This window comes from Nilaparvata lugens, chromosome 1 (genome assembly GCF_014356525.2).
Source record: "Nilaparvata lugens isolate BPH chromosome 1, ASM1435652v1, whole genome shotgun sequence".
NCBI classification, from domain to species: domain Eukaryota; kingdom Metazoa; phylum Arthropoda; class Insecta; order Hemiptera; family Delphacidae; genus Nilaparvata; species Nilaparvata lugens.
Window position 1 is genome coordinate 58,640,617 of NC_052504.1, and position 14,128 is coordinate 58,654,744.

Sequence of the window (14,128 nt, forward strand, 5' to 3'; positions counted from 1 at the left end):
AATGTTTTGGAATGCACGTAAAACATACATTTATTGATACGTGAAACTCTGTTGTTTTCAATTGAAATGAATGAAAATAAATACGTTCAAGTTTATAAGAATATAGACTAATTATATGATAAACAATATTCATGGAAAATAAAAAGCAATAATGATCATCAAAAAAGTCAATTTAATGAAGTAAAAGATAGCAACAGTCAACACAATAGAAATCAGGAATAAAGCTAATACTTTGATAGTTTCTATTGATATTATTCAATTGATCAATTAACAGAAGAAGGGAGGGTTATTGGAATTACAGAGACTATAAAATCACTGTATTTATAGTCTTTGAAGTTCGAATTAGTAGACAAGCTGCGTTTCCACCAAAGTTATTAACAAAATGGTTATTTTTCCGTCGTTATATATTCTATAACTTAACTTGTCAAGCTCCGTTTAATCTAATAGAATCTATAAGGAGGGAAAAATATAAATTTAGTTAATAACCTTGGTGTAAACGCAGCTTTATTGCTATAATTGTAGTTTGGAGTTGATTAAAGGAGAACTTACCACTCGATCGAGCAGGAAGGTTGCGAACACAAATGGCTAACGGCCTCCGATCCTCACCGTGCACAGCTGGACTGGACGTGTTGGTGTGGGGCGTTGACACGGCTGATTGCAAAGTCACCCCACTCCGCAGACTCCCGTGGTGACTGCAATCATTACAAACACATGTCTTTTTCATAATTGAGCGATAAATAGGCTATCATTGAATTAAAAATTAAAGCAAATTAAACATTAATTATTGATAGAAGATGAAACAAAATTACATGTAATGGATTTCCTGTAAAAATTACTTTCATACGTTACATGTACGGTATTGTATGGAATAAGTTCTTCAATTAGATAATTAAAAAACAACGAAATCTCGCTTCCAAAGAGGTAAGCAACTATCATAATATGAAAATGCTTACAACTTGTAATCAACTTGTAAGATCAATGCCTCCCCCCTAAGTGAGCATAAACATTTGTAGACGTGAGAGACTTTGGTAAGGAATGAACTTGAGATAGATTCGCTCTTCATCATGAGCAGATTCATAAGTCTATTGGTTGACACTTAGTTCCAATAGTCAATATTATTAGTTCTCGAGATATCGGATGCATTAACTGGATCACTAGAACAGAATTTATAAAATAATTACAATGGATTTGAGTCGATTTGTTCAAATTTTCTGGGTGATTTCAACTGGATGATTTCTTGATATTTTTTTATCGAACAAGTAGTCTCAGTCACTATTCATTTAAGAGAATACAACTGTCTTAAGACAAAGAGGAAAAATCACACATACTGTCATACTTGACAATTCAATGTGACTGACTAAAATAATCTGAGTCAGATTTAGATTCCTTTATTTATGTATTCAACAAAACAAGATTCAACTAAGGGTGTAATTACATTGAATGCATATATGTGAAAGTGCAAGTCGAATCATGCATGAGCCGAAAAACAAAATTTCAATAAGTGTCATTGAAACACGTTGTGACCAGCATGTACAAGCATTTAGTGTGAAAGTTCATATTTCTTTTTCCAGATTTTGTTTCTCAAATGCGAGTTTGGTAATGGATAACCAAGCGTGCACTTGCACTTATACGCATTCAATGTGATCACACACTCGAGTTCTAGCGTTAAAAATAATTACCAGCAGGAGCAAGATACCATGATGACTCATTAACCTATAGACTGATGAGTTTTACAATAATATTGAGCTAAGAAATATGATTAAATATGCGGTTGTGGTATTACTGTGATGTTTTCAAATGAAACTGTGAAGTTTGGACCTTTAGTTGGCCATTCTTAGAAAGGGTATCTGAGGATACTCTCCCCAACTCTTAAACGTAAAATCGGTACACTTGAACGTCTGATGAGATGGAATAGATGTAGATCAATGAGCAATGCTAGAAGTTTTAATGTGACTTGCCTGTGCGTGGAGCAGGACTTTTCAGAGTTGGGTGATGAGGAGCCCGAACTGCAGGTGCTGCTGCCAGATTGGCTGGAGCTCGAACTCGACCTTGACCGTGACCTTGACGAATTCGAACCAGAGTTTGAACCACTCTCGCTGCCGTTCGAACCAGACCTGCAAAACACAAGAAGGGTTCAAGAACCTCACATAACACTGGAAAAATACAAAGTACATTTATGGTGGTCGTGGTACTGATCTAGAAATTAGATGTAACATAAAGTTAAATTACATTTAATAAAATTAAAATAATTACTTAAAATATTAAATTATTAATTTAATTACATTTAAATTACATTTATATTCAAACCTCAAATAACCTCGAATATGAGACCGAAAAAATGGTTTAGAAAAAACTATCTGGAATATGAGCCATTTGAAAGGAGAGATCGCGGACATCCAAGGAAGAGATGGGTTGATTTTAGAGGCACAGAGGTTCGGAACGGGCCTAGCTCGTAAAAGGAAGAATGAGTATACAGATATGTATGAAGTCATGCTGGATTACATACTACAGCTATTTATGAGAATATTCAAGTTGAGATGGAATAAAAGAAATATTGTGAGTTCCACATAATTTATTTATTTCAACTTATAATGGAGAAATTCCACAACATTTGTGTTCATAGTGTGGCCTAAATTATATTAAAGTTACTCATCATAAATAGCAAAATACTGTAAAATACGAGATTAGTTTGATCTTAATGAAAATACTGGGACACAACTTGACCATGGTTCTATACATTTTTTATTTCCATCGAAAAAGGATAAATTAGTGCCAAGGAAAGAGGGAGAAGGTTTTGGCAATATCATTTGAGAAATACTAAGGATTTCTGGAATGTATAAGGCTAAGAATCCGTATTCGCAGATTAATCATAATATTCAAGTTATCGTAATAGCAGAGTTTATAATATCATAGTTTGGAGACAACTACTTTTGATATACTGTATTATATTTATGGTTTTATATACAAAAGTTCATGATAGGGAGAATCGTCTTATCACGCGCCTTGATATTTTGAGAGAAAATTGTATGGATCAAAAGTTGAAAGTGACAACACTTTGAGAGAAATAGAGGAAGTACATGAGTTATTATATATATATATATATATATATATATATATATATATATATATATAATATGTACACAGTAAAGTAGTATTCAATTCCCTGAATAATTTATCACAAAAGTATACTAATTAAAGATTTAATAAAGTGCAAAATGTAAAATATAACTGATATTCATATTTGTAAGTTATCTAATTGTTAAAATTATAATTATAAACCACTGGAAGACACAGTAGTGTGATGTTATTGAATTCTTACGTTTTACTAAATAGAGGTTGAAATGGACAATAACTATATTGGATTAATAAAAAATATATAGACTATTAACGAAGGAAAATTTATGAAGTAGCGTATAGATCGATTATGAAAAAGATAAATAATTATTTAGAGTATATTGAATTTTGAGTCAAATATCACTCAGGGCTGTAGTCTGGAGGATTAAGTACACACTTCATGGATTTCACGATTAGTCCCTCTTAAGAATAAGGGATAAATATGTAGATTATCACGTTTGCGAATGATCAATCATAGCAGATATTTAATAATTTTAAAACTATTACAAAGTATAAATTGTATCTTATAAAAAGATGAATTGACATGAAAAAGATGAAAATTAACATGACCTTTCTTGTAAAGTATTTCCACCGAATGTCACCCGTATGAGAGAATCCATGAAATGGGTAGTGTCACCCATATATTAATTTATGAGAAAATCCATGAAATATTCTGCATTCAATTGTAGTAAATTGTTCCATTACATTATTTGTTACAAGTTAATTGAACCAAATTGATTTGTTTCATATCTTGAAACAGAATTTTTTTTATTGATTCAATATATCTTTTTCGTTTTTCATAAGAATTATGTTTTTCAAAAATTTAGTTAAAAAATAGACCAAGAATGGAATATAATGAGCATCACAAGAAGTGGATAAAATACATTTTTGAATGATGCACTCACCTACAGTACGTTCGACATTGTAACCTGAAACAAATAAAAAACATGAAATATTATTATCGTGGAAATAATAAAATATATGAAATAAAAATGTTTTCATCAGCATAAAAGGGAAATCTAAACTGCACTAAAAAGAATCCATCCAACTATTGACAATATCCACGACAAATCCAGGGTATTTCAAGAGGATTTGTGGTTTCCTCCATCTCATGTATAAAAAATAATTGTAACTGTGCATTAATTTGTCCTAAACGAGTTTGATTGCTATGGAACTGACCCCATGTTGCGAGGGAATCAGTTCTCATTCTTCTTTTGGTTTATTTTTAGAGTTGGCAGTGATCGACCACACATAACAAGAGTAGTAATACTATTTGGCAAGTTGTTGAACATGTGAAGCCTGCTGAGAAGTCATTCAGGGAAGAACTTAATCAACCAGTGAAAGGCTTTGGCACAATTATTAACGGTGAGATGTATAATGAATTAGTAAGACAGAAACTGCATGAGAACTGAATAATTTGGATTAGTAATAATTATTAGACAGGAGTACAAATTAAGTTAGATGCTGTCAATAATCTTTTTAATTAAAAAGTTTCATTCGGTTCCTTATTATTATAATATATTCATTAGTATGTATAAAAATCAAATGCAATCTCTTATTTCATTTCGTCTGCATTTTTTATGAGAATGATAGTTATAACAAGATCAGAGTAGACTATATGGTGAACTTGAAGCTCCTTGATTAGAATTTGTTCACATTCATTTCTACTATAGCAATGCATTTCATTCAATATGCATTATCCTTGGAACACAAAGTTTGATTGAAAATAGATTGAAGAAGGACGGACGGAATATTTGATGTTTTAATTGCATTCATTTTAACGCAACAGGAACTGGCCACAGACCTTGGTGTATTTCATAACAGAAAGTTTAAAAGTACCTTTCTATTACAATTCAACTGGGGCTAGGTGGAAAATAATAACAGTGTTTATCAACTACGTCAGTTGAATAATAAAATGACATGGGGAGAGGTTGAAACACGAAAAGAAGCCATTCCACAAAATAGTCAGAATAAAAAATACAGAAGAGGCTTCTCGATAGTTCTGTTACAATCGATTTTGAAACCATGGAGATGTGAAGTTTTAAAAGGAAGTGCACATTTTTCATTTGAGTCAGTTACAATTGCCTTCTGGACATTCATTTGCACTTTTCAAGGACGCCTCAGTATTGATTTTGTGTCGCAATCAGGCTTGCCGCAATCACCACTTCCCCCCCCCCACAGTATTTTCCAATTTCACTTTTCTACTTGTTCATGGAAAGTGGAGAATCGGTGTGTGCAACTTGCAGTAGCAACCAATTTTGTCAATTTTCCCAACAACCATTGTTCTGATCAACTGACAACAGTTACAATATTCTTCCAAAATTCACGAATAAATTAATTCAGATAACGACACAAATTCCAAGTCAATGTACGAAATTAGTTTTTAAACTTATTGATTTATACTATTTGTGAGCTCTATTATTATTGCTTTGAAATTTATTATTCTCAAGGAATGCATTATAAATACGGTATATAAATGATGATAATCTTATAGCAGTAATGTGGTTATAATTTTTCTATTATGTATTAATTGTCATTATAACACTAGCTAATAACATCATAACACGTCATATTCATCATAACACTAATTATTAATATTATAGCATAATATTATATTCATCATCATTGTATCATAATTTATTTGGTTTTTGAATTGGTTTCTATAGGGTTGATTTCACTGCTCATTTTTTATGAATGAATTGATCAAGATTCCAATCATGAGTGCGAGCAATATATTATTTCATTTCTACTGCTGTATTATTGATTAACAACACAAATTCAATTTTCGCAGACTACAGAAGCGCATGGTTCCAAAGTTGGTTGACAGTTGTTGAGTATTACAAACATACTACAAACTGGGTATTTTCCTGAAAATTGAAATTAATTTTAATTTTAATAATAGTAATTTGGTGGATGATTCTTTCATATGAACTTAATGGAGCAATCCAGAGCTGTAATCACAGAATACAGAAATATGTATTATGTGGCTGTAATGTATTGTTATTGAGTTGGCGAGCCTGAAACACTTGGACTCTGTCCTTATACTTGTGATGGAATTGAAGGATGAGAAATTAACATTATGTCAATTTGCAACAAAACATATTTTACTTAGGATTCAATCCCAAAATGCAGCAAGAACCTTGACCCACTTTTACTACTACAACTTATGAGAAACTATCCGGACTGATTTAATTGTTATCTTCGGCACTAAACGGACTTGTGAGTAATAATAATGAATTGCTTCTCACCTAGATGACTTTGAGTGTTTCTTGTGCAGATGCACTACAGGGGTGGGCTCTCGCCTGTCCTCCGGGTAGCTGACCTCAGGTGTTGTGGTGGGTGGAGGGTAGCGGGAGGCACTCTCGTAACTCCAGCTGGATCTGTGGTGTGTTGTTGGATTCCTACTCACCACACTGCACACAACACAACAAAACTATCAAACATTTATCCACTAATAAAACAGAATACACAATTTTCATACTAAGGTGGATTAAAAATAATTGGGATTATTGAGATGGATAAGTTGGGTAAGATAGATCAGAAAAATTTATTCATTCATCATAAATGTTGTTCTGACATATTATCATTCTTTTTATCATAAATATTGTTTTGATATATCATCATTCTCTGTATGACATATAAGTTACATTGATATACATGTCACGAGCCTCATCAATCCTCAGCATGCCATTTCATGACACCTCATAACTTTCTCAATATTCTCATTTGCTTCATGAGACATGGAAAACTAGACTATTAGTTTACTAATTTACTGTGGAAAGTAGAAAAATCTGGATAGGGGTTCGTTTGAAACAAATTGAGACATCCAAATGAGTAGTAAAAGGGAATAAAATATTGATGATGCTCTATCATACCCATTGGAGGATTTTGTTTGTGATTTCATGGATGAAATACTGAGCTACTATTATTGTGGAGCATTCAGATGACACATCAAAAGCTGAAATTTTCCCACAAGCAACTATCTATAAATTAATCATTATGTATTGTTTTATTTGTCGTAGAAACATGACTCAATAACAACAATTTCTTAAATGATTCATCAGTTTAAATTAAATGTACCGTACATGTAACTTCATACATGGGAAAATCCTTGAAAATTCAAGTTCCAACTCAAGCGAAAGCTAATTAATATTATAATCAAGTCTAATTGATACAATAAATAATTTCATCTACGATAGAACATAAAATTTCTTGAACACCTATTACTGTATAACTGTTATAGTATTTTTAGCTTATATCATTATATGTGTTGAAGCTGAAATTATTAAGCATTTTTTCAGGTATCAACCTTGCTAAAACGAATATTTATCAATAATTTGCAGGGATCAATTATACAAAAGTCTCGAGTCATTGTAAACTTATTCATTTATTTTCCTGTGATATTACAGTAATCTTAATGAAAGCAATCCTTTACTTCCAATAATTCAATACACTACGGTAATAATTAAAAAACTAGTTTATACTGGAACATAAATTACTGGAAAAATATTTCATCTGGTCTAATTTTGATGAAAGACCATTGAACAATGATACTCATGAACTCACATAAAATAATATCAATTAATTGTTATACTAGAGATTAGACATTGAGATTGAGTTGAATCACTGTTGAATGCATTTTGTACCTACGCGATAACAAATCTAAACTTGACTTCCATGTTCCATAACTAATTCAAACTGATTCATTTCTTGACCGATTGTTAATTAGTATACATAGAGATGACAGTTCATGACTAATGTGGGATGAAATTTGGTGAGATGATGAAAAAATGAACATTTCAAATAATCATAAACAATTTGGATTGGAATACTCAAAATTATTTTTTGAAATAATGTAATAAGATAATGGTTATGAGTAAGTTTGCTAAACAAGCACAGATCGAATACACCCATGATATCTGTGTTTAGAACTTTAGAGAAACTTATTGAATTCAGTAGCAAAAATAATAACAGAGTGGATCCCAATAATGAGATGCCGTTTTAGTAAGATATAACATTCTCATACATCAAGTAAACGTATAGATAATTCTGAATACATCAAGTAACCCATCAAGAGATTATATCAGCAAATGCTGAAGCCCCACACATTCTATCACTGCTTGCTTCCTCGTTTACCATTCATAACTGAATTACTTGAACTGTGCAAGGCCTGGCTTGTATACAGGAAATGGAAACAAATAGCTAATTGCACAATCATTGAAATTACAGCATCCCATGCCCATGTCAATAAATTATTGTACTGTACATTTAAAAATCATTTAGCCCAATAAAAGTGGACAAGACAGTCGAATATGAGCTAGATGGCAACTGAATTTAAATAAACATGTTGTGGGCCTGCAATCACTCACTTGAAGCAATAGTTAGGTCATCCTAGGTCATGGCGTTGAGCAAGCAACCGCAATGGCACATCACACACTACTTTAATCGATTTGAAGACGGCGACGGCGACATAGTACAGCCACAGCAATGAGCACTCAACACACCAACACCACACCAACGGTATGCAATGCACTTGTAGCACATCAACACTCACACTCACACACCCTACAACCGCTATTTAAATCGATCGCATTTCAATTGACAATCTAGAGCCAGAATGCTGTTACAGACGTGGAAAGGTTCACCACTAACAGCGAGTTCAATGAGTATGGATATGGTTGAACGCAGTTTATTCACTCACATAACTTTTAATGAAGATACTGCATAAATACACTGATTATGATAGCATCTTGGAGAGGGTTAATCATTAAAGTCGGTTAATTTTCACGTATTACTAACAGAATAGATAGTATATTTTACACGGGAGTAACGGTAATTAAAATATTAGTTGACTGCAAAAATGTGATATCGCGAATAAAATGTCGGCGGAGAAGAGAGTCGGTAAGAAGGCACAAGGTTTGCGGACGGGGCTCGACGCGGTGGCCGATTTTTGCCGTCGTTCAGACTCTAGCAGGAATAATTTGTTCGGCGGAGAGAGACTGACGATCGGACAGCACAGAACGGTTCACATGCGCGGGCGCACACTGCGCAAATGCGGCCAGACTCACGGGCGCTGGCAAACCGTGCCGCATGCACGCCGCATGCCTCAGACGCACGGCCACGTCCAACGGTTCGCCCGTCGCTACAATTGCCCACACATTGCGGAGACATTCCTCGGCAACAAATGTAACCTGTTTATTGACGAAGCGACATAATAGGTTTCGGTTGCATAGGGCACCCCCGTCAACGACCACATTGGATCGCTCTAAGCCGAGAGGCCCCTTACCGGTGGGAGGGGGGAGCTGCGAAGGGGTGCAAAGAACGCAGAGAAATCAATAGCGATGAAGCAGTGTTGCCAGCTCGCTGAAGATTCTCCTCCAAAGAACCGTACGAGAGCACTACACCAGTGCGACGTTGCCGTACTTGGCCACCCCTCACTAACCTTGTTTCCGACACCTGTTCGTGTCGCAGCCAGCCGCCTTCACCCCCCACCATCACACAAACACATTTCCCTCACCGTTCAAATTACAACATTCCCATCCATCTCAACGCGCAAAAAATCTGCCTTCAGGGCGAAATTTTCTCCAAACTTTTAAGGTGAAAAACTCAGAAAATAAAATTTTGAAATGTGGAGAAGCTTGTTAACCTCCCAACTCGTCAAAGGTATGAATAAAGATACTAGCTAAAAACTTTCAACGAAAGTTTAGATACAAATAAAAACTTTTGACGACATTATTTGACATTGGACATGAACACTAATCTAGTTTATTAGGGGGGGGGGGTTGGTTTAGAAATTATAATTTTACTCCTAGATTTCCATTATGGGAAGGGAAATGTCTTTTCCTCAAACATTTCATGAAGTGGTAGAATTATTTCAACTTTCCTTGTTGAGATACGCCATGCAATTATTCACTATCGACGTCTCTTTCCTTCAGACATACCTGGAACCGCATTTTCGCCAACACATAACAAGACTTCAAAGAAAAACTCTCACTATCTTTATCGAGAGATGCCCAATATACTGTATATGTATTCAATACATCGTACACGTTGAACCAAAGATAGTTCAAACTTATTGAACAAAAGATTTGGAAAGTATACATACTACAACTACTAGCTTCTAGAAGCTGTATAGGCTACCTACTATAACTACTACATTATCATGGTGAAGACATTATCTATGATTTCTATAAGAGTTGAGATTCATTGAATGGCAATCTCTAGCATAGGAAAAATATAGAGTTCAACTATGGTCGAACAGTGATAGCATATTATCGTTAAACAACAATGTGTCACCTAGTCACCTGCCACATACATAGAAATTGGAATGAAATTAAACAATCAAAGATTGAGTACAACGCAAGGAACTCAATCGAAGATTAGTTTCACCATCAAAGATTGAGTTTCTCGTCTTGTATTGGAAGTGATGCTCTGTTAGATATTTATTATTAAATGATTCGACTGAGGAGATGTTTTTTTGCTGAGGGTTATGCCCACATGAGCTCAAGGCTTGTGCGTGAGTAATGAGGCGGATGATAATGAGAGAAGAATAGAGACTTGAATGAGACAAAACAGTAATAGTCAAAACTAATTATTTTATTAAAAATTGATATGTTTATTTCGGTTGCTACATCATTATCAGAAGTAGCATCCCAATTTTCTAACAAATTAATAGTTGTGACAATTTTAAGTGTTATTCAATTTCATTTATTGAGCATACAGTCCATGGCAGACATCAAGGGTGGTATGCACCAGGCTCAGTTTAAACGGTAATAATCAGCTGGTGGTTTGAACGCTTAATTTACGTTTTCAGTTTATCATGTGATAGTTTAGCATCTTGTGAGACCGCACTCCTCAAAATTTAAATGAACGAGATGTTCTATCTTCAACTAAACCTACATCAGCGACGTTTATGGTGCATATCGGTTTCAAAATAGAATACCAGTAGTTGAGCATTTTTTTTTTTTTTTTTAATAAAGTGTACTTGCCTCTCAATGATGGGCGTGTAGGGGCCGTTGCGGTAGATGCGGTCGCGGGTGCGACCCCGGTGCGGCAGCGGAGGTTCCTGCGGGGTCACGTGATAGGTGGACGCGGGCCTCCTCAGGTAGGCGGCCGCCGCTTCACCCTCACCTCGCCCTCTCTCGTAAAAGTGACTAGACCGTTCGAACCCAGTGATCTCGTCCGGGGGCCTGAAACATTCAAATTATTCCTTTATTCTCTATAGTCTTCATCAAACTACATGATCGCTCAAGACTCTTCTGATGAAACCCAATAGTTGAATGATAGTTATAGCAGCTCCGATATTAGACTACTACAGTGATTCCTAGTTCATAGATCTGATACATTAGTGGTACATTCACTGAGCAAAAATATGCATTAATCCATTGAATTTTAAACCACCGTAACTTTCTAATACCTAGAATAAGTAGAATTTAAGAAGTTTTCAATTCGTGAAGTATCTATTTTGAGCAGTCCTTGTGATAATACCGTACTGTAATGGGAATTTGAGTAATTCATTACGTCAGGTTTTCGTTTCAGACTGATAGACAGTCAACTACACTGTTGAACACTGGATAGGGATCAGTGAGAATGGTGGTTAGGAAGAAGTTATTCACAGGTTATTGGTTTTTAATGTTGGTATAAAAAGAATTATTCGATAATTATAGTATTTAATAAATACTATACCCACTGGACTCTGAAAACAACATAAATTTGATGGACTGAAAACTGGACGTACTGAAATTGGCTACCCGGGCTGGTTCTTGATCAACTGAGATCTTGTTAAAGTGGGTGTACCCCTAAAAAAGTAATGTAACGTATGCATAATTTTGTTGGAACACTAGTGGATACTGTACAGTAGTTCATATACAACTACCTGATCAGGAAGATATCAAATTAATTACTTCATTATGAATGAATTTTCAACTAGAGTACCGTCTAAAACCTCAAACAGTAGTTTTGATGAAACCATTATAATGTATGAAGTTTATGATAATAATAATATCAAGAGACCTGGCTGGCTCAGGTCTGGTGTCAGTTTTCTGGTCGCAACTGATCAATTGTGGGCCTCTGACATGACCTAACGACTCCTTTTTAGGCAGCCGGGACCGATGACTTAACGTATCCATCCGAAACACGGGAGTGGCCCGAGATTTATCTTGCCTGGGCCGGGATTTGAACCTCTGAGGTTCAAAGCCAGCATCTGATCAACTCGACTATGGGAAGTTTATGATAATGATAGTCTGATATTCCAGCGATTCAGTGAATAATCAATACTTTATTGTTATTAAAAACTTGGTAGAACCACAATGGAAGCATAAAAAGTAGCTTATCGATCTGATAGCACGGTCGACAATCAAAATTAATGATTTACTGAAATTGAATTTTTAACTACTTAATCTTCTAAAACCTAGCATATTTGGATGAACATAGTTTCAATTAAAACATAGTTCTGATTTTTTGCATCTGACTAACAATTTTAAGTGATGAACAATAATTGAATTCACTGTTTCATTGTAATTGGATTTTTATTACTGTTCCTTCTGAAAAATAGTTTGATGTATTTTATGATGAAACCATTGTATACATGATAGTTCATACATATAGCTCATAGTCCAGTGAGCAATCAATTTAATATCTCATTAATCGGAATGTTTTGACGAGATAAAATATAAAAGTTATTATTGAACGAAAATCCCAATTAAATGCTGTAAATCACCCCGAAGACTTCTGCTACTGCAAATATTGACAAAAGGTAAACTATCATTCTTGTTTAATATAATAATTATTGCTTAGTTAGCATTTGAATAAATGCTATTTCCAATTTATTTCCATTACATTTGAAAAGTTCTGTAACATTGCCAGTAATAAGTTTCAATTGCAGTACTACTATCAATATAAGCTTATTGAAGTCTATAAGAAGAGGACCAATATCGAGGATAGTATGACAATCTATAACAATACAGTAATAGAAGAATTGGCTTATACACGTACGGGATAGGAAATTCACGAATCACGCATCATCACGTTTGAAATACAGGACTGATTAACCTGAAATTCTGCATATTGATTCTTAATTCACTGAGGATGGTTATAGGCCTATTTTGAATTCTTCAAGATTTAGTAGGTGAAGTTTTCAGTTTGTCAAGTTTTTAATTAGACACTTGCGGAGCACTGGTTACCTGCTAGTTATAAATAATTTTTTAGCCACAACACAAAGGGGGAATGAGTGCTCAGCACGGAATAATGCCAATATCCTATACTATTTTATTAAGCGAGCAATTTCTGTTTTCATGTTTAGATGTTTATAATAATATTATGTTTATATATCTGTATGTGACCGGATCTCGAAAACGGCTCTAACGATTCTCACGAAATTTGGAACAAACTAGGTTTATGATATGAAAATTTGATTGCACTAGGTCTCAACCCTTGGATAACTCGCTGAAGGACTTAAAAGGATAAATACGTCCTTGGTAAAACAGATGGAAATTTTGTCGTCTGTCGATACGGTAATGGAAGAGAGTGAACGAGTACATGTGTGAGATCATCCAGCTGATCTCACGAGAAGAAAAATTCAGCAAAACTTATTTTTGTTTATTTCTCTTTTTTTTAGAAAACATGTTCACTGCAGAAAGTCCAAAATAGTAACTAGATGCTGTTAGTGTAGAATAGTACATAGTATATTAACAAATAATATTGTAGCAAACATAGTATATCATTCCAAATCGAATTCATAGTATATTTATATTTGTAATTGATGATGTGTTTGTTTTTTGAAGTGTGAATAAATTATTTTGATGAGTGATAGTAGCTTAACCTAGATTTTGATTTGGACTGTAGTATAAATTTGAAAATGGACAGTTTTGGGCATAAGCCTGTTGTGCCTCTTCATATAACTGTAAAAATAATTGTACGACTGAGAAAATTAATAAATAAATATAAACTATAAATTCAATCTTTCGTTACAAATTGTCTATGCTTTTACACTCCAGAGCAAAGCTCGGTCCCCCGA

The 14,128-nt window shown here is 34.3% G+C and overlaps 1 protein-coding gene across 9 annotated transcripts in view; it reads right to left on the minus strand.

Moving 5' to 3' along the window:
• Positions 1 to 14,128, minus strand: part of LOC111052521 (protein split ends) — a 151,588-nt gene that overhangs the window by 35,685 nt on the left and 101,775 nt on the right. For 8 of the 9 annotated variants that reach the window (XM_039438144.1, XM_039438139.1, XM_039438159.1 and 5 more), the window contains 5 exons: positions 11,103 to 11,303; positions 6,363 to 6,527; positions 4,020 to 4,043; positions 1,959 to 2,114; positions 550 to 692 (listed from right to left, as the gene is read on the minus strand). In XM_039438144.1, the coding sequence (XP_039294078.1) occupies positions 550 to 692; positions 1,959 to 2,114; positions 4,020 to 4,043; positions 6,363 to 6,527; positions 11,103 to 11,303 (689 nt within the window). Of the gene's footprint in view, positions 1 to 549; positions 693 to 1,958; positions 2,115 to 4,019; positions 4,044 to 6,362; positions 6,528 to 8,483; positions 9,307 to 11,102; positions 11,304 to 14,128 lie in introns of those variants that run through there. The other variant, XM_039438175.1, reaches the window with a different exon arrangement.